At 36.7% G+C, this 22,170-nt stretch overlaps 1 protein-coding gene across 1 annotated transcript; it reads left to right on the top strand.

The window, feature by feature from the left end:
- The first annotated feature begins 4,580 nt into the window (after nt 1-4,580).
- Nucleotides 4,581-20,205, top strand: mthfs (5,10-methenyltetrahydrofolate synthetase (5-formyltetrahydrofolate cyclo-ligase)). Its single transcript, XM_006628617.3, has 3 exons — nt 4,581-4,916; nt 7,937-8,198; nt 17,271-20,205. The coding sequence occupies exons 1-3, from the start codon at nt 4,806-4,808 to the stop codon at nt 17,492-17,494; spliced, it is 597 nt and encodes a 198-aa protein (XP_006628680.2). The 5' UTR covers nt 4,581-4,805; the 3' UTR covers nt 17,495-20,205.
- Nucleotides 20,206-22,170: the final 1,965 nt, after the last annotated feature.

Here is a 22,170-nt window from a genome sequence, read left to right as displayed (position 1 = left end):
TTTACTAATGGGTATTGCTTGCGGGATTTCATGTCAGAAATCCAAATTATCAGGCTACAATCCTAGAAAACACGAAGTACATGTACATTGTAGTTTTAACATAACATCCTATGATTTCAATTTCATGTTTACAAATATGTATCCTAACATTGTTTGTCTTTTTATTGTTTCCCCACATTGTCTAGAAGATGTAAATGTGTCGAAATAAAATCACTTTATTTAGTAAATAAGGTCAACATAATTCTTTTTAAATAACTACCATCATTAAGTTAAGTTTTTCGACATTTTATGCTGTAGTTTATGTTTTTTGCTACCTGAATGCAATGTTCTGCACTTGCATACTTTAAGCATCATCTACCAGATGTCTGTTTAGTGCTGAATTCTATCTAAATCTTTTTGAAGTTGCTTTGCATCTTCATGCTATGGTGTTGGATAATTTCTCTATTTTGTTTGTGCGCACTTCACTAGTTTACTAAATATATACTATAATATAAATATATAAATAATATATATATAAATACAGGAGTCTATATCAGTGATCTTTACTAAGAGTTTTACTCTTTTTATAGAATCCTGTGGTACTCAGCTAATTACATTAACCAGATATGAGCAATAGACTTTTAAATATACTCTGTACTCTGTCCATTAAACTCTACTAAGTCCATAGACAAATATTATTGTGTATGTCCACTGCCTGCAGTTCACGTCCTGGTCTTGATGAAAAAAACTATGCAAAAGAGGCTAAAGAATATATAACAAACATGGCCGGTTTTTGCAGGAAGCTACATCTCTGGTTAATGATCCCATTCCATTTTATTCTTTGTTAAAAATCAGTCCCCATAGTTTTGAGAACGCCAATTTTCACTGAATATGTGTTCTAATGCTTTGCCATTTCCCAATACTTTGTGCTTTGAGTGTATCCTTACAATTTAAGCAAAACTCCACAATAAATTTGACAAAAAATAACAGTTCAACAGGCACTCATCTCCAGATCAATGTCAGGCTCTTTGTTCCTATTAGGGTACAGAGATCCAGTTCCTCAGGATCTGGGAACAACTAGGAATGACTGACTGGGAATGTCAGTGCCGAGGGGCAAGACCCAGACCCCACTGTTCTCTGTTCCGACCTCCCAGCAATGTAACAACCCGCCATCTTCTGGCAAAAACTGAAAACTTATCTCTTCAGGATATAAGATGAGATCACTTTATTGGCCATATACAATTTCTTGTATTAGGAATTTGTCTTTTCGCATACCCCAGCTTGCTCTCCATGAGACACACAGACAGGGATAGAAGCTTGGGGTCAGACGTAGGGTCAGACATTTATAATAATAAACTTTATTTTATATAGTACCTTTAAATGTGGCTTCTCAAAGTGCTTTACTGTATACTGTGACCCTGGAGCAGTGGGTGTTAAGGGCCTTGCTCAGGGGCCCAGCGGAGTAGGATTCCTCTGCCGGCTGTGGGTTACGAACTGGTAACGTTCCAGCCACAGGCGCAGATCCTTAGCCACAGAAAGAAAACAACTCACACTACCACTGAATGTTAATTAAGAATTCTAGATGCATCAATTTTACAAGATGGAAACACCTGGGCGAAGTATATGGAAAGCAAGGGATTCCACACAGATGTGGCTCAAGTGTTAGTTAACATTCCAGCATGCTTAGAGTCAAGTATAAAAGTGCTGGAGAGGCCCGATTATCTCTGATTATAGATGTCATTGGCTGCCAGAGGAGATCTCTATGACATTGAAAGAGAGGTGATTGTTGGAATGTGTTTGGCAGGAGTGACAAAGACAGCTCAAATGTTTCATGAGCAGTGTCTAACATGATGTAAGTATTGAACATCAAGAGAAACAGACCATCAGCAAAGGGCAACGCTGGGCAGAAATGCATATTCCAGGACTGTGACATCTGTACATTATTTCAAAGTACAAGTGAAATCACTCAAGCAAATGCAGATTAATTGACTGCAAATGTCCATCTGGGGATAAGCAGCCTGTTTAATCCAAAACTGCTCATCAGGAACTGCACAGAATGGGATATCATAGTTGACTTGCGGTGCACAAACTATTTATCACACCTGCATGTTTGCAAGTCCATAAGCAGTAGACTAAAAACAATGGAGAAATGTGATAAAGTCAGATGAATCATTCTTCAGTGCACGTGTGGTGCCAGCCCAAAGACCTCAACAGCCTTGAGTGCTTGGTTCCAATAGTGAGGGGTTTTAGAGATTCCATAATCTTATGGGAAGCATTTTCTGGCATGGTTTGGGTGCACTCACTCAATGCCTAAGAAGGCAAGGTCAATGCTAATCACTAAATCAATACTTTATGGTACTGAGTGTTCATCTTCACCCCCTATTGCAGCATTTCTTTCCTGCTGGCTGGGTTGCCTTCCAGAATGACAATGTACCCATCCACAAAGTACATGTCACCAATTACTTACATTGATGAGAATGATCTTCTCAGTCACCAGATCCAGAAACCAGTCAACCATAAAAGCTGACTTTGGCAGATATAAAAATATGACTTTAGACAAATACAAAACATTTTATGGTATACCGTGCCACAGACAGAATACTGTATGCAGAGCCTAATTTGTGAAAACCCAGACAGGAAACAATAAAGACAGAGGGCTTCTTGTGATTATATTTAAGAAATCAAAAGCATGCAATATTACAAATTACAATACATTAGATGATTTATGTTATGGTGAAGTAATAATAATAGAACCACTTCTGCTATTTAAGGTGTGTGTGGCTCATTATTTCAAAAACTCATTTTATGAACACTGGGCCTATTTTGTAAACTTCTATTTGTTCTTAGGACTTTGCTTTGCCTCTGTTCTATAATAAATCACCTGGAATTTAACCAGGAGAAATACTGATTATGATGTCAGTAAGATGGCCTTTTGAATTATAAGCTTGTTATTCATACATTTATTGGCATTTCACGATAAAAAAGGATTGCAGAGTTAACTATCAAAATTCAAGTATTATGAACATTGGATCATGTTTAATGATGTTATGACTTTACATTCAAGGGAAGCTCATCTGGCACAGCATGTTTTACATATAAAAACTGTGAATGAAAGTGATTTTAACAAAAACTAGAGTGTTTCATTTTGTCATGTCCTGAAATTGTATGAAAACAGGAATTTCATCTTACTTGAGGAATTCTACCTTATATCTTAAATTGCTCACCTAGGGATGAATAAAATATTTTGAATTAAATTGAATATACTGTAGATAGCTTCAGATTACTTCTGTGCTTTGTGCCACAGAGAACACAAAAATCTTTTTTGTGATGATATATTGTCTTGTTATTACTACTGAAAAAGCCATTATGCCCATAAGGAAGATACCCATATAGAATCATACAGTAGTGATTAAGGTACAGAAAACACTCATTCATGGATGTTTATTAACTGTATAGTTTGAGGGCACTTTCTTTTTTATTCTTTCCTTTAACAATGAGACAGACAACAGATTCCTACCTAGTGATTGATACAGCATTTACACAATGGGACATTTATTGGAACATCTGGTGTAATGTTGCCAACATTACTCAAAGTGATAATAACAGCATCCTGTGTTGAACCAAAGTCTGGATCCTTAACACTTATACCTCCTGCTGTCTTTTAGGATATTTAACCAGTTCATTGTTTGTAGCTGCATTTACCAAATACTAACGGTGATTTTTATGTGTAAGTGATATTAATTAAATAAATGAAACACAAGTTACAGTTATCATTATAATTAATGTTCTCATATGCTGTCTCATTCTACAAGCAGACAATTTTAACTCTGAACAGATAACCCAGATTACAGTACTGTATAAAAAATAAGTCAATGAATTTAAAAAAAAATAAAACATTTGCATAGACTGTATTAATTCAGAGTGGCACAACAATGGAGGTTGGTATAGGGTGTCAGTGTTCCTAAAGAGGAGAACTCAAAGAGCATTGGAAGTTCAGGATCATTTCACTGCAGGTATCTTCACAGAGGCGAAGATATTTTTCAGCACTGTGGCCCGGCGTTTGACAGAGTATCTCCTCATGAATGATTACATTGATACATCAGTGCATAACAGTGAGAAAATTGTAAGCTGCAGGGTTGCCTGGGCTTGATCCACCTTGACTGGGTCAGCTAGGCAAGGTTGTCTGATGTTCAAAGTACCAAAACACCCAGTGACCCCAGGTAACATCACTGATGATGCATCCATGTGCATTAGAGTATGTATTTGTCAAACAAAATTAACAGACTTTAAATTATTATGATTACTTTAATGTTTTTCAAATGTGTCTTCTCTGTGGGAACATGCAAAATTGTTTTTTAAAATAAATTTATTTTCACAGCCTCAGTCAGGCTCCCCGCTTTAAAGATGTAGTTGTGAAAACAGCAGGGGTGTCTTCTGATATACAGTAATTTCAAGATGAAAAATTGAACACATTTGGTCTTTGACTCTGACTGTTTTTCAGAAACAAACTTGTTTATGGGATTAATGATGCAATTCGTTAAAATTTATTTTAAACACTGATGACTGCCTGAAGTGTATTTTTTACATTTCACTGTATTTAAATTAAAATCAGTGTGCATAAAATTTCCTGTTCAATAATTAACTCTCAAGGTCTTTCGCGAAAGCATTTTTCCACTAATCGTCTACTTTCTGAACTCCAGTGACAGCTGTAGCTTTGAGCACGCAGTCCGAGAGCCCTCCTCCTTTGGCGGCAGGCGGCTGAAGCAAACAGGTCGGGTTGCCACTTCAGTCAAGACCGGGGCCGTGTCGAGGCTGGAGTCCGCAGCATGTCCGCCCTGAGAGCCGCTAAACAGGCCCTGAGGGTCGATATAAAGAAAAGAATCGCTACGATAGATGACCAGGAAAAATGTCGGCAGTCTAAGATCGTCACTCAAATGGTAAGCGGGAAAAATAAACATGTTTAGGTGCTAATAAGTTTAACGTGTACTTGTGTTTTTAAACGCTCGTCTTTTATGTAAACGGAAACCAGGTTCTTGGGGTAGTGTCCCGCAATACTCCTCGAGATCTTTGCATATAAACACCTTGCCTGTAAAGTACAACAGAATAACAGATTTTTTTTTAAAAAAAGGCCTAGCAGCAGTTCTTATTGGTGCAATGCGAAGACGAGTCAGCTTCCTATTTTACAGGGGGCGTGTGGTGTTCTAGTAATACTGCATAGAAAAAGAACATTGCGGTGTATCTGACAGCAGTGTAATTTTATTAGTGTTTGACATACTCAAGTATATCAGAATGAATTACATTTATATATGATACAAGACAGAATAATGGATAATACAAGTTCGGCAATATTGTATACATTTAGCTTTTAGACTTTAATATAAAAACCACAGAGATACGGAGAGATTTGAACATGTGCTTGAAACATTAAGATCTTACAAAACATGAAATAACGACGGCGATCTCTCTTGATCTGCGAATATTAGGTCGTTTTAGAAATAATTCAATTTTATAGATCCGGAGTGTCCTCTAGTGGGAGAGAGATTTCTCAGAAATGATCTGGAAATGCACAGTCTACACACTGAGCTTGGAACTGTAGCAAATTCACAAAGTTGTTATGATGAAAATATTTTGGTAGCATTTGGATGACCTTTTCTTTTATTAAACAGAAATCTAAGCTCTAGATGCCAGCTCATCCTATAAATATTCCTAAATTTGACAGATAGAGCATTCATGGCACTCCTGTCACATTCTTTACTGTTAAGAGAACTGTTGATTCTCGCTGTAAGTTGAGGATGTGCATTGTCTTGCTGGAATGGTATCAGGTCAGGATGAGTTTGCATGAAGGGAAGCAAGTAAGAAGTCACCAATTAGTGTGTTGTTGTGCATGTGTGCCATCCATAAATCCACAAGATCCATAAAAATGGTGGGAAAATGAACCTAGTAATTATAGACCAATAAGCCTTAATTCTTGTGCATGTGAAGTTAAAGAAGCAATAATTAGAACAGAACCATCATGGCATTAGTGTATTTAAATGGATTTTAAAAAGGTGAGTCTTACTTAACTAACTTGTAACAGACCTTTGAACAAGCAATAGTTGTTATGGAATAAACCAAGCAAATGGCATGGTATATTTATATTCTAAGAAGGCATTTGGTTCCTTAAAATAGATTAATACCCAAAATGTAGTCAGCAGGCATTCAAGAAAGTACTTGTACTTGGATTAAGAAATTGTTAATGGTCATGAAACAGAATATAGATAAGGATTGATGACACAAACTGAGATAATGTAATGGCAGAATGCCACAGGGAGCTGTATATGGACCTCTGCTGTCCCTGATTCATATCAATGATCTAGATTCTGGTATAGTACGTTATCTAGTAATGTTTGTAGATCATACATAATAGGGTTAGCAAACACTGTAGAAGCTGCAAAGGGAATTCAAAGTGATTTATACAAAATTCAAGACTGTGCAAACATCTGGTAGATGACATTTAATGTAGATAAGTGCAGAGTGTTACAGGTAGAAAAAAACAATCTTCCAATCCCAAAGGAAATGCTGATCTTGAGAAAGCAAGTTATGAAAAACATTTAGGTATTATTTACACATTTATGTTTTCTAGCGTATGTTGGAAAGTAATAAAAAGGGCATGTAGTGATAAGATAAAAGTGTAAAATCCAAGTCAAGGGATGTGTAATGGAGCAGCTGTCTCCTCACTCTCTGAGTCAGTACTCCTTTGAGCTCTCTGGTGGATGGAGCCACTTCAGCTGTCAGTTCAGGCTCAAGGAACAAGGAAAGACAGAATGAGAAACCTTGTAGGCAGTAGGTTTTGGACCATGTTAGGGTGAAATTGTGACTTATAGCATTAGGGTTAGTCCAGTGTCAAAGTGTCTCTGGGTTTCCATTTAATTTTGGTGGTTATTTTGAGTAGGTCTTCCTATGCCTTCCTATGAGTATTGTGTACAGTACATCAAGCTTCAAAAACAATATTGCTACTCTGGAATGAGTCCAAATAATAGCAACCAGATACATTCTGTGGTTCAGAGAAATGTCTTACCCTGATATACAATAAAACAAGTATCTTTTTATTCTTGAACTGAGATCGTTACAAGGGATTGTAGTTATTTAATTAAACATTTATTATTCTCATCATTATTAACAGACTAAACCCACTGGACTTCCTCACAATTAAGAGTGAAATACAGCCCTAAGAATATGAATGGAAACTATGTGGAAGTACATGAAACCGAGAACTTGAGATGCTTCTTTACAAAAAGGGTGATAGGAGCCTGGAACAAGCTACCCAGCCTTGTTGTTGAAATTGATACCCTGGCATCTTTAAAGAAACTGCAGGATGCTATCAATTAGCTACTAGCAGCAAATAATCTAAATGGGTTGTATGGCCTCATGCTTGCAAGCTTTACATTTCTCATGCTAATTAATATACAAAATCTGTCTGGTTTATTCAAAAATATATATACTATAAATACTGGAATTACTTTTGAGGCTCGGTGTATATGAAATACGTTTTGAAAACCCTTAAGGGTGGGCAGATACTTTTGTGCAAATTCTGCAGAAGGAAACAACCAAACCAAGTAAATTGGAGAGATGCTTTGGAGAAAGCATTAGTTTCTTAGTTTTAGGTATAGTTTCGGAGAAAGAATTAGTTTCATGGTTAGTCTCGGAGAATTCTGTTGGAAGCCAAGAAGATTCCTAGCCTCTTGGCTGTGGATAATGGGGGACTTTTGAAGTCAGTAGCTCAAAGAAGAGCTTAGATTTTAGGTTACATTTTGGGTTTTGATTTTTTTGCACTATTTGTAAAATAGTACTTTCTCTTTATCTTAAGGCTACTTCGTGTGGCAGTTTTACCCTGACCAGCCTCATAATGTTCCTGTTTAGGAGACTGTGCTCCAGGGTGTGTCACAAGGAAATAACGTTTCTTCGAACCTTTTTCCAGCTCATTAAGCATCCTCAGTACCAGCGCTCCCAGAGGATTGCAGTGTTTCTCAGTATGCATGATGAGGTCCGCACTGAGGAGATCATTGAGGACATCTTCAGAAAAGAAAAAGTGTGCTTCATACCCAAGTACCAGTCGAAAAGTAACCACATGGATATGTTGAAGCTGACTGCTGCCCAGGACATCCAGGCTCTACCAGTCACCTCTTGGAACATCCGGCAGCCTGGAGATAATGAAGAGAGAGAGGAAGCGCTGGCCACAGGTCTGTATGTTCACTGGTCCCTTGGCATACAGTATACTGAGCATCAAAAGAGGTTGATCATGTAGAACCACAAAAAAATGACAATCTTTTTTTGTTGAAGGCACATTGAGATTTTCTTGAATAAACATGACCTTCATTATGTTAATTAAAATTAGTAAATAATGGAGTTGATTAATAGAGGGTGTAAAAGTCTTGGGCTAATAGGGTGTGGCCACTATTTGTAACAATATAACCTGTACAGGTAATAGACCCACTCTTGTGGAATTCTGTTTTATTCCTCTGGTAGAGCGTGCACATGCAAGAGTTTCTTCAGTGAGGTCCTGTACTTAATTCATGAAGCACCATGTGTTACAGTGAAGTAATAGGTTACAGGATAGAGTTCTCTTCAGCTTCTGGTCTTCTGCATTTACCCATTGAGGAAAAATAGTTTAAAAAGCATTGCAATATAATACCAAATATGAAAAAGATTTTTTAAATACATTTTCAGTCTGATTTTCTGTCAATTCTAGTGTTTAAAAAAGTAAATTGTTACATTTAGACTTCTCTTAACACTTCATTTATACCTCCACACCATGTCTCTTATTCAAGACACACATCATAATTGAAAAGAAAGTAGAATGGTAAGCATCTAAGAATCTTAAGTATACTGTAGATCACAAGTATTCTGTTTCGACAGTAATAATCTCCTGTGCAATTTACTTTTTATAATTATATCCAAATCACTCAAATTTAGAAGTAAAACAACCATTGAGTATTAGATTCCAAATAATCAAAATGCCATACCAACTCTCAGTAGAGTAATCACTGCATTTAATTTGACTCAGGTGTAACATGTATTGAAATGACTTCTAACCTGTTAAATTAGAAAAAATAAAAACCAGTTTACAGCTGGCTGTCAGGTCTTCCTGATTTACTTCTGAGGGAAAATGTCATTCCATGATAGTTATATTTGACTCTGGTTTCCTCCCACAGTTCAAAGACATACTGCTGGGTAAATTGGCTTCTGGGAAAATTGTCCCTGGTGTGCATGTGTTTGTGTCTGCCCAGTGATGGACTAGAATCCCATCCAGGGTGTATCCTGCCTTGTACCCGTTACCTGCCAGGATGGGCTCAGGCTTCCCCCAGCCTTGTGCAGTACAGAGCGTTTGGACAATGGATGGCTGTTTCTTTGCATCACACATGCAGTCTGATTGCTGTCAATAACAAAGTGGAGGGTCGTTCCTTATGAAATCAGTCGCCTGTTGACCTCAATCGTTTGATTGAAAAGTTCCTTTAATATTAGCCCATGGGATAAATGGTAGACTGTGCATTGGGTTGTACTTACAAGACAATGAGGTCGAATTTGTAAATTCATTTTTTGTACTGTAGTCATATGTGCTAAAAAGTAAAGATGAAAAAAACTCATAAATGACTTGAGTTCTCTCCTGATGATGAACAGAGCAGTAAATGTATTATTCAAGCAATATAGCAATTTCATGTGGAAGATTGACCTGACACCATGTATTTAAATGTGTCCTGTGCCTCAGCCAACAAATAACCTAAATATGCAGCACAATACATAAACTATAATATATGTACAATTATTTTTTCCATAGGAATTATAAAAGTGTCTGACAGCCTGATTTATTAGCATTAAAACAATATCAAGGGTGGAGGGTCCAAAATAATTTAACTTTGAGCACCCCAGTTTCCTGAATGATTTCATTTAATTCATTTCTAGAAATCGCAGTGTAACCATTTCTCCCATGGGCAAACATGCAATGAATATTTGTGAAAAACAAAAGGGATGAGGTCAAAACTGGCCATTGTTTATAGATTTCATATGGGATGCTCGTAGAGTTATCAGTAGCAAATAGATATTCCTTTCCAGCCAAACACATTTGGATCTCTTTGTCTGGCTTTTTGTGTTCAACAGTTTAGCATATCATTATGCATGTTGCTGGCAGATATTATACTATTATATTATATTATACTGCTGGCGAGTGCATGTAAGGTGTTGCTCCAGCACCCCAATGAATCTGTATCAGGTTACTTTGTTCTCATGACAAGTGGGGTATATTGGTTCCTTCCTGTGTTCTTCCTTGATTTTCACCAGGTGTTACATTCAACAGGGCAAATCACCTAATTACTTGTGTCCAACTCAACGCCCTTAGTAATGAGGTGATTAAGTGCTTAAGCAACAATCTAAGTCACTTCAATGCATCATGATCAATCAAAATGATGCAAAAAAAAACACTGATTCAGTATCTATATACACTTTATTTTCTAAAAGCATATACTGTATGAATGAGTGAAGAGACAATTTTCTATTGGTGTTCACTATACCTGTGCTTCAGACAAAGACTATCTTTAAACAATTTACGTTTACACAGGAAGATAGGAAACAGTTGCAGAAGATCTAGACTAGTAATTACAGTATGATGTAGTGGAAGGTGAAAACTGCACATTGTGTGCTCAAATCTCTGTGCTCAGACTGAGAGGTTTAAATGCATCAACCTAAAGAAAAATTGTCTCACTGTAGTAATATATGTTTTAATTATATATAATAAATATATATATAAAATATATAAAGGAATTACTAGTAGTTTTCAGTTGATCTAATTGCCAGTAAGATATAGCTATTAAGCCTTATTCAGAACAGTTTTATGTTTGTTACAGAAAATTAATTGTTTGTGTTAGAATGCTTCCTAAACTGTACATGTATCAAAAATACCCAAGGTCAACAGCTAGAAGAGGTGGTGTTTCTTTGTAAGGATTAAATGTGCCATTTTTTTTGTTTTTAGTTCTGTTATTTTAGTAAGGATTCCTGTGTCAGGTATATTTAAGTATCTGCAGCTCTCATGTATAAAGCTTTTGCAGGGATTAACTGAATTGGCAACAAGCTATTTAACAATTTATTAGCAATTTCAGGTTCTCTAAAAAAACGTCTGTCACTGTAACCTGACATTTCTGTTTTAGACAGAATTTAATGAAGATGTATAGATTCTAGATAACTAATATTATTCTCCTTGTGCTCTGTAACCCCTGTAAACAATACCTACTAATATCATTATGTATGGATTAATATTAATACACCTTATTGTGAACAGCACTCATGCAGGTTCATGTCAGTTTTTATGCTTTTAAACACCTTCCAGCAGAGGGTGCTAAAACACTGTAGAATCAAGCCCTTGACCAAATGCAGTCAATTTTATACAGTAACTATTATTGTTGAATACATTTTTCATTGCTGTCTTCACAGTCTAAGTATGCATAAATTATTTTATTTGACAAATTCAAGTGTAGATTCATAGTGTCAATATGTATTACAGTTACTCTTTTAAATATCTAAAATAGCTACTTTTTGTGTAATATTAAAGATATGTAGGGGTATTCCTCTACATATCATAAATACAAATATTCCTCCTGGAAAATACAATAATTTAAAAGTATAAGTGAAGCACAATTGACACTTTTTTTCTGTAAAATGCACTATTGTATGATAAAATCCCACTGGCCTGAACAGGAGGGCAGTGTTACAGGGAGTCATAATCCTTCAGAATTGTGAATAAATTATTTTGAGGTCAACCATGCCACCTGCTGTGTTTTATAAGGAAAAGAGCACCACCTGAAACCAGGTAAAAACTAGAACCTGTTCAAGATCTTCTGGGTTTATCTAAAGCTAAGGTGGTCTGCAGTGTTTAGACTTCCTCTAATCTGTCTTTTTCATATTTCTGACATTTCATAACCTCTTAATCTGTGAAGGTGTGGACTGAGATTGAAAAGCCTTTCCCATCCATCAGTTTTGTCCATTGCCTGAGAGGTGATTTTAACTCCAAATTTCTGATCTCTGCTAACATGTTGGAGAAGGAACTCTGGTAGATCAGTTGCTTGCTTAGTTCTTCTGATGCACTTTTGGTTCTGCTGCTAATGGCATTCATTGCCCTCTCCCTTAGTCCTTCAGGAAACCTGCACTCATTCTTTGTAGTACACCTTGCTGTCTGTGTTTTTAAGTTGTTTTGGTGACATGATAGTGGCATGATGGTAACTCTTGGCAGCAGCACAAGCAAGAAACTGAATACTGTGCAGTGTCCAAAGAGGTAAATTGGCAGAACAGAGCTATAGTAATACTTTCAAGAGCTTGTCTGCCAAATGATCAGAGAGATGTTTTAAATCATTTCAGATGACATAATTTGTCTTTTATTATTTTTCTAGCATTTTATTTATCTCCAATGGTTAATCAGCATGGCTTACATTGTGACACTTTGCACCAAAATGGGGGGGAAATAAACACCAAGTGCTTTTATAATATAAATATCTGATTTTACACATAATGTGCTCCATGCTGTCATCGAAGAGAGATAGCACTGATTACATCGATAGCCCTGTGTCAGATTGAAGTCCTTCCAGTCCTAGTGGTGCCTAGCCAATTGGGGGGAACATTGGAGTTTATTGGTTAATGATGAAGCCCAGCTTCAAACTGATGACGTCTGGACTATGGGACTCGTAACTGGTCACCTTCGTACACTTCAGGGGCTGAACAAAGAACTGTGTTTAACTATTGTGGCGGTGTTGTTAAAACGATGCACACTAAGCTGAAGAAAGAAAAAATGCATAGCCCTGCAACGCACTATCCTTGCCCAAAGCCCTAAACCATATTGAAAAATAACCTCTGATCAGTTGGTATTCACTTTATCAGCTTTCTTTTCCTGGTCTGTTTCAAATGATAGGAACTGATAGAGATGATCTGGCACTCACACAGCTGCATCGCCAGTCAGATGAAATGCTCCTCTCTCTGTGCATTTTTTTTCCAAGGGAATAAATACATGACATTAATGGATGCCCTTATAATTTGTGTTGTTTTTTTCTTAGTTGAAACAAAATCTCTCTATATATTTTCTCATCAAAAATTCCTTTTCCTCTATTCTTCTCTCAAGTCCCCAAATCATCATCTCAGTTGAAAATTGAAGGCAGAATTATTTGCTGCTTCCCTTCAAAAGGAACATAAGGGCAGGCATGGCAGAGAAGTGTGATGTGAATGGAGGCAGCTGAGGCAGGTCTTTGGGGACGGGGGGCAGTGGTTCAGACTGCAACTGAAGATAGCTTGATCTGCTGCAGATGATGCTCTCCCCTGACTCTGGGTGCCCCTGCTCTTCAATTCACCTGAACCCGCATCCTGAGCTCCACAGATCCTTTGATGACCTATAATTAAAAAATGATAGACCGACAACAGTGCCATCACACATTTTGGCAGCAACTAGACTAGCAACCCAGAAGACTTGTTTTCTCTGATAACACCTTCTCCTACAAAGCATGTCTGTTTTTAGCATCTCCAAATTGGATTTTGTTTAATAAAGATAAACATCTTCTTACCTGATTGTGCTTAAACTAGTCCTCCTTGTTAACCAGGAGACATCTTAGTGAAATGATTAATATAGAGTGTTTTCCTTTAAAAAGAGATAAAGATGTGTTGCCTGGGTGCTAAAACGGAAAAGGTCAGGAATGATTTGTGGTGTACTGAGGAATATTTTTCACTGACACAAGGCAGTAACATGGATGAATAGGCTGCTAAATGCTGAGCTGTTCATTGCTTGCCAGTGGGTGTTGCTGATGAGGGTATGTAAAGCACAACATCATTAAGTCTTGCAATAACAAAACGTAGTGCACACTCATTGATAAAGGTCAATTGAAATGCATCTCAAGATTCAGCTCAGAAATATGTAGGCTCAATTAAACACATCTCATCTTAATAAAATAATTTAAAAATGTTTGCTAATGAACTAAAATATTTTTATTCTAATCAACCCATTTAACAATTCTAGAGCCCAGTAAAATGTATGTATAAGAAAGCTCAGTAGTTGTCATATAAATCAATTCTTACATATCATAGCTGATGTTTGACACAGCATCATGTTTTAGTACTTATTGTAATTAATATAAATTTGACAATTCCTAATTATTCTGAAATGACTAATTTAGAGTTTTGAGAAAGAGGAATACATTCTAAATTTAATGTTGCCTGAATTTGTAGAAATGTGTGTTAAATGTGTCCTTTACTGGTGTTCATGTAGGCTTTGGTTTAAAAAAAAATCACTTGGATTTGATTGTAAGGAGATATTTGATGTTACAAAAGGGCACAGAACATTCAAACAGGATGACTCTTGCAAGGTTTACATTTCCTACACAGCTAAATTTTACATTTCCTATACAGCTAAATTAATTGAAAGGTTAATTTAAAAAATAAGATTTTCTACTTTAAATTCAGACCTACAAGATGAGCTTTAAAGTAAGCATCAATGGCCTTTGGCCACCTGGTGGGAGAAAAGACTTTCTACAGATTCCAGCTCGGGTTACTTGGTGGAGCTGTCCTGCTGTGCCTGTGAACAGAGACATGTAGACATTTTCTTCGAAGAGGAATGAAAAAGTCAAATTGAGAGGCATTAATAGGGGAAAATTGCCTTCAGAAAATGTACATTTTAAGAGTAAAAGCTTAAACAGAAAAAATAGGAAGAGAAAACAGCTTGCATATAGTAAAGGCTATAATGCCTCACAAAAGTGCTTGGCCTCAAAAGAAATGGAAATGAAAATGTCAGAAAATATCATGCAAATGTAGAAAAATCCACAAATTATTATTCCAGAAAGAGTATTTTTTATGATTTTCTGATCTTATAACTGTACTGTACAATTTGAGAATATTAAAATTTATAAATGTAATGCACCACTATTTTTTCTGACAACACAACCACTGCTCATCGTTGAGTATGTTCTAGTAGCAAAAAGCTGAAGCAGATACTGAAGTTTGTTTTCTCTTGAGGGCCCTGTGCTGAGAAACCCGGAAGAATATTATTATTTATTTTCCTTGAAGTGAAATAAAGCTTTAGACACTGTGTCACAGTGCTCCAGTTAAGTACATACAGCCCTTGTTTATATTTGCATCCTTCAATTTACTGATTTTCCTAAGAAAGCCTAAGGTTCACTTAAGGATAAATTCTTAGTTGTACAAGTAAAGCTGAAGAAAAAGCTGGAGATTTGGGTTTAAATGTGCTTAAAACTGGTCAATGGTTCATTTATCTTGTCACCCTGTCACAGATTGACGTATTAGACAATGTCAAACCCTTTAAGAGACCAGGAGCACTGAATTATAAATGTCCAGCAGAAAATGAAAAGAGACAGATAGCACTAAATCATTAGCTTTCCTAACCATGAGATTGTATGTGTCGGAATGAATTGTTTATTTATTGCTCTCAGGAGTGAATATTGAGTGAGTGCTGATTTTCACTGGTTTTCTAAATTCAGGTGTGACATTACTTTCGAGTGCTTTGCCATCAGAGCATTGTGTGTGTAGAAGCTTGATGCCACAGTAGCTTTGAGAATGCATTTTTGCAGTGGACACATGTTAAATGTAAACATCACTGGTGATGTCTCCACAAAGAAAAAATATCTGCATGGAGATTGTGCTAGTCGCTTCTGCTATCAGTACTCATGAGTAAACCGTCAGTACATTTTACAGGTATGAATGCATGCACAATAATAATCGGGGAATATGTAAGGTTTTCGGCTGACTGCCTAATTTACATGACAAATACATAACGTTCCTTTCTAGTCTTCTAAATAATTTAATCATTTCAAATGAGTGTTTATGAGACTGCTAAAATATTAAACATCTCTTGCAATGAGAGAGGACCAAGAGGGGCTCTGTGGAGAAGGCGAAAGGATGGCCGCAGACTTGTGCCTTTCTCCTAACTCATTAAAATCCAGTTCTCCCTTTCAAACATGGTGAAAAGTAATAACCGTTGGTGACATTTCAGCCTGCTTTTTAATTGCAGTACTGTTATCAGACTATTGAAGCTGTACCTGAATGGTCTGCCCTGGGGCTTCATTCACAGTTGGCGTGCACCTGTTATAATCTAAACTGGAACATGTAAATGAGACCTATGAAAGAATATCATATCAGTAATCTATGTTTAATCATTTTTTTATGATTTACTGGGGAAAGATCACACGTTTTGTACAGATTTATTTGAGGTAGTTGTCAGGTCATTCAGCTGGGGTGAGTTTGGGTCTCGGGTGAATACATCTGCTGCAGCACCCCTGAACAAAGTACTGTACTCAACTCAGACTTAAGAACTACCCACTGTGAGAACTGGCACCCAAAGCATGTGTGCAAAAAAAAATTGGAAACTCCAAATTGCTTTGAATTAAATTGTCAGCCGAATAAATTGATACAGTATCTTCATCACTGGGCAAGAAGTCTGATGAGCAGCAGAATAAAAAATCTGTTAATGTTTCCAGTTTAAAAGCTTAGAGAAAGCTTTGAAAAGTGTTTAAGGTACTTATTTCTCATACAGCAGATTCACCCAAAAAGGATGTTTAGCTGCTTATTTTGAATGCAGTCTGTTCTTTATGTTTTTAAGCAACTGATACACCACAGTGGCCCTATAATACAAATAGATAAATGTATACTGTAAGAACTCCAACAAAGGATGGATGCTGAAGTTTATGGTCTTTTTTTCCCCTCACACATCTTCATTAATGAGTGATAGAAATATTTATATACAAATGTCTTAACAGGATCAGAAGGATTTTCCCACAATAATAAAGTGATGGGAACAACTGGGAATCTTTCTGAAGTGTTAGATTTCCCCACAAAGTGCATGCAGACCATATTGCTCCTGCTTTGAAAGTATAGCGTGTAATCAGTGCCAAGGATTCCCATCTTCTGACCTTCCCATCAGAACTTGGAAAGAGTGAAAATATTGTATCTCAATAGGTCAGATAATTTGTTTTGCAAAAAAGGAAAAAAAATTAGCAAGCTGCCTTCCACAATCCTTGCTTATACTGTATATTGCGTCATCTCTTTCCATTTGAATGCATTGAGTCTTTCAAGAAACAATTTGGTTTTAGTGCTGCAGTAATTAAACTAGAGTTAAATGAAACGGCAGGTGAGCTCAGAGGTTTATGTGTAAAAGTGGATTAGAAGGTCAGGCGCTGATTTGTGCCCAGACGCCCATTTTCACTAGCAGGATCTCTGGACCCACACTTCATGCAGCAAGAAACTTTTCACATCGCTTCTCCCTCTTTGGTCTTACACAGGTGGGCTGGACTTAATCCTGATGCCTGGGCTGGGGTTTGACCGCAGTGGGAACCGGCTGGGCCGTGGTAAGGGATACTACGACACCTACCTGCAGCGCTGCATGCAGTACCCTAAGGGCAAGCCCTACACGATTGGGCTGGCCTTCAAAGAGCAGGTCTGCACGGCGGTCCCAGTAGATGAAAACGACATACGGATCGATGAAATCCTGTTTGAGGACAAATGAGCTGCTTAGTGGAAAGAATCGAGCTCTGCTCTGTGGTCTATTATGCTCATTTCAGATGGGGAATTATCTACCGGTGAAAGTGCCTTTTCCAGTTTAATTTAATTAAAAATCTAATCAAGATTACAAAACACGGCAGAGACCTATACATTTTGAAAACTTGAGCTCAGAAACGTGACTGAGGGAAAATGTTTTTGACTGAAAAATGGCTATCTTTGCTGATAAAATGCCTAGGTTGTGAAAAACACGTTCTCTAAAAGATACCTAGATTTTTGTAATGGTATCTGTCATTATTACTTTACACACAACTCAGGTATAAAGGTTTGTAAAGATTTACTGTAATAAAATCACAGCAGTTCATACTGTAGCTCACAGTGGCAGTGGTTTGGGTGTGATTTTTTGTATTCAGTGCTCACAGAATGGCCACGCTAGCAATGCTTTATCCAATGGTAAATTTGATGATAATAATAATAATAATAATAATAATAATAATTGCTTACATTTATATAGCGCTTTTCTGGACACTCCACTGAAAGCGCTTTACAGATAATGGGGACTCCCCTCCACCACCATCAATGTGCAGCCCCACCTGGATGATGCGACGGCAGCCATAGTGCGCCAGAACGCTCACCACACATCAGCTATCAGTGGGGAGGAGAGCAGAGTAATGAAGCCAATTCATAAATGGGGAATATTAGGAAGCCATAAATAGTAAGGGCCAATAGGAAATTTGGCAAGGACGCCGGGGTTACACCCCTACTTTTTTCGAGAAACGCCCTGGGATAACTATCTCTCACATCCTTTCTGTTGCTCTCTTTTATCTTTTGTTTCATTTCTCTGTGTGTGGGCCAGCCTTGTACTGTTTTCCCCAAGGAGACCTGGTCACTAAACGCTATGCATGCTTTGGAGAACAGGAGAGCCACTAATATCTAAACTGTCCTCCTCCTGTAGGAGATCTGAATGCTTCATTTGATTATTATCCTTAAATTTAATTATGCAAATATCAGTTCAGTTTCATATTTTAAATTTACAGTTGAGAGTACTTTTTAAAAAAGAGAACAATGTAAAATGGTTTTCAAAAAATTATTTTTTGAAATGGAGAATAAGACTTGATACATAGCCTAGTGAAATATGCTTTAGACAAATGTTTCAAATTATCATTTTAATAGTTTTTTGGTTAAATTAAAGACTATTTCTTCACATGTACTTTGAATATTTTCAAGTTATGAATACAAATTCTATGGTTTAAAAACATTGTTACTAATTATGTAATTATGCAATATTAAAGGTTAGTTCTACAAACATATTTCACTTTTAAGATTGTTTAAAAAGCAGAGTCGGAGTGTTCACAAAAAGGTCTTTAGCCCAGACTGACAAAAAGTGTAGGAAGCATTCTGTGGATGAAAATTGTTTTATGTGAGAATTAAATGTCCTTTTGATGCCTGTATATTCAACTGAAATTCTAGTACAAAGTGACTGACGCCAATTGTGCTAAATAATTGAAGTGTATGATTGGGCTCATCCCCCTAAGATAGATACCTAACCACTGCACATACCTCCTTAATTACACAGTTGTAGCATCCCCTAGAGTCAATATTTCCTGACCCCTGGAGACTGACTAAGTGTGGGGAATATCATTAACATTTTTCACACTATAACGGATACAACCTAAGGCAGAAGAAATCTGCTCTAGAATACTTTGATGAGAAGCTTGTTCAGAATCTCTATTCTAAATCTTTTCCATATGACAACATATGTGATATTACTTGCTATTAGCTATAAGTATATGATTGTTATTATTATTGCATTTTGATATTGTTTACATATAAATGATGGTTAAGGAGGGATCACACACTTGAGGTATTTACTGTAATTGTATCAAGACTTAGATATAGATGAAGTGTTGCAATACTATTGATGCCACAAGTGAAAGAGCAATAATAACAAAAACAGTTTAAAAATCACAATAAAGGTTTTAATTAAAGCTGTCTGCTTTATTATTGGTTAATCATTATATTTATGGCATTACAATGCTCAATTTATAAGTTTTCAATAAAAACTAATTGTTAGTGCACCCTTCATTATTCTCCCACATTTCTATTAGTGTTAAAAATATCCTTGTTGTGACAGTTGCTTTATGTCGGATATGCATAATGCAGGCATGGACCAAAGCCAACTTCATTGCTTGCCTCCTTCTTTGCAACCTGAGTCACTGTAAAGGAAAATGTTTTTTCTTCTGTGCAGTGCTACTGAAGTGTTTCTACCATGTTACGCTAACATCTTTTTTTTATTGCATATACTGTATATGTGCCTGTCCTATTTTCTGCTTGCATTTAAAAGGGGCTGTTCAGTTCTCATTTGTAGCCAGAGGAAAGTATCACCAAAATAGGAATAATAAAATGCTTCATAACATTTATTAGCAGTGAGGTTCTTTTTCTCCCTGGCTGTATCTCCTAGAGAGTTAAGCTTCCTGTTTAATCAAACACAGTGGGGACCTGGAAATGATTAATAAAAAAGCCTGGCTAGGTTCCAGCTATCAGCAAGAGAGCTCATTATGAGAAATTAATATACTGGAGCAAGGGACGATGGCAGATAAGTTCACAATATGAGTGCTCTGGGTACACTAGTGCTGACAGCTTAGGAATGGACTTAGGAATGGAGGTATCATCTGTACATGTCATGTCAACAGAAACAATTAAAGATTTCACAATGTACTGAACTGTGGCTTCCATTTCTGTCCTCCACAGCACATTCACTGGCAACCTCAGTGAGAGAGCATGTGACAGACTATTATTATGCAATTGCTGCATTTTTCTCCATATCTGTCCTTCACAGAAACCCAGATGAACAAAAGCCATGAATGTACTGTGGCTGTACTGGAATTAAAACTGTGTTTTTGTGAAGCGTCCAGAAAACATATTGTGTTAAAGCTGTTGAGTATCCCTAAGGGGGACAGGAAGATGCACCCAGAGGAGAAGATTCACATAGCAACATAAGAAAGGTTACAGATTAGAGGAAGCCATTTATCATCAGGCTTGAAAGAAGCCAGTGTATCAGCTCTGACAACCCGGCAAGGTAGCTTGTTCCAGACCTCCACACCCTTTTGTGTAAAGAAGTGCCTCATGTTCTCGGTTTTAAATGCACTACCTCATACAGCGTTTTTTTTACAGTATTCCACATGACTTTGTTTACCCTACTGATTTTTCCCCTGTGTTTCACAACAGTGAAGCTCTCATTAATACTGTATGAGAATCAAATGGGAAATAGCTGATACGTACCAAAGTGCTGGAGGATAATGGGCTTCATGTGCAATTTTCATAACAGGAATATTAAGAGAATATTGCTGCTATGCGTCATCATTTAAAAATACATCAAACAAGAATGCTTTTCAAGGCAGAGATATGGAAAGACCTTTATAGATCAGGACAGAAGAGGTTCAGAAAAAGCAAATTTATATTGCACATAGCAGTAAGTAAGAGAATCTATGACACATCTCAACTCCCTCAACTGTCTAAATCAGTGACATTAGGCATGACACAGAGTTGTTTGTTTCTTTGTGAGTACATAAAAATAATAATATTGTTCAGATGGCTGCTTAACAAACTGTACCTTGAATTAATCCAGGTTCTCTCATTCTTTTTCAACAATTCAAACTCAAACCCATAAAAATATAATTAACAGCTGTAATAATATTTACTTTGTGGTAGTTACCTTTTAAACCAGAGGCTAATTAGGAATTATAATGCATGTATGAACTACATTTTTTCAAGACCAATTTGCCCACTAAAGAGGATGGCCTACTAAATTCTTTTTGGGTAATTCCCTCAGCAACTGAATAATGTTCTAGAGCTGTAAGCACACTCTAAATATACTGAATAGGGAAAGCATCATAATATACTGTAAGAGGGCTGAATAATAGTGCTAATAACTGGGCTTCCAAGGGGGACAATGCTGCTAAAACTACATGATGATGGTGAAAATATAATATATATATGATGGTGAAAATAGCGAAACATAAAAAATACAGTTAAAACTTAAAGATGTTCTACGATGATAATTCAATGCACCAATCAAGTTGATTAGAAGCCAACAGAGTATGGTACTCTTGTGTACCAAAGAACTTGTGCAACATTGCAAAATCTTTGTTATATTAAATTATGCTCTATAGTTATTGTCTCATTCAAGTTCTTATAAACATGTAAATTTAATTTAATTTATATTTTTTAGCTGGGTGTTGTATATGCTTCTACCATTTCATTCATATTATATTTCCTGAGCATTCAATGATAGTTAAGATTCATTTTGTTCATTAAGCTTCAGTTCCTGCAATTTACATAGAACCTGAGTATACTGTATGTATTAATGTTACTTGGCAACTGCAGTCTTTGAACTGAATTAGCTGAAAATGTAGGTTACTGAAACTATTTACCCCACAATGCTACTGCATAAGGGGATGGCTGTGAAGCACTTCTTACAAATATGAAATATTCATTCTGTATCCGGCACCTCAGAGGTTACAAATGAATCCTGCATACTAACATCAGCCCATGACAGCATGGTACTGATTGTCAGCACTGCAGTGGTATAGGAGAGCTGGCATAGCACTTAGTGTGTGGCCTTTCACAGGAATGCTGACTCATGTGTGTTTCCAGTCCAGGGTTCCATAAGCACACAAAAAA

The sequence above is a fragment of the Lepisosteus oculatus genome, chromosome 5 (genome assembly GCF_040954835.1).
Source record: "Lepisosteus oculatus isolate fLepOcu1 chromosome 5, fLepOcu1.hap2, whole genome shotgun sequence".
NCBI lineage: Eukaryota > Metazoa > Chordata > Actinopteri > Semionotiformes > Lepisosteidae > Lepisosteus > Lepisosteus oculatus.
The sequence above is the reverse complement of the archived record's forward strand: the minus strand, read 5'-3'. Positions and strand labels throughout refer to the sequence as shown.

Excerpts from the sequence above, each read along its gene's own strand:
- mthfs (XM_006628617.3), top strand. The coding sequence starts at position 4,806 with ATGTCCGCCCTGAGAGCCGCTAAACAGGCCCTGAGGGTCGATATAAAG. Across the intron at positions 4,917-7,936 it reads CTAAGATCGTCACTCAAATG|CTCATTAAGCATCCTCAGTA; the intron begins GTAAGCGGGAAA and ends ACCTTTTTCCAG. Across the intron at positions 8,199-17,270 it reads AGAGGAAGCGCTGGCCACAG|GTGGGCTGGACTTAATCCTG; the intron begins GTCTGTATGTTC and ends GGTCTTACACAG.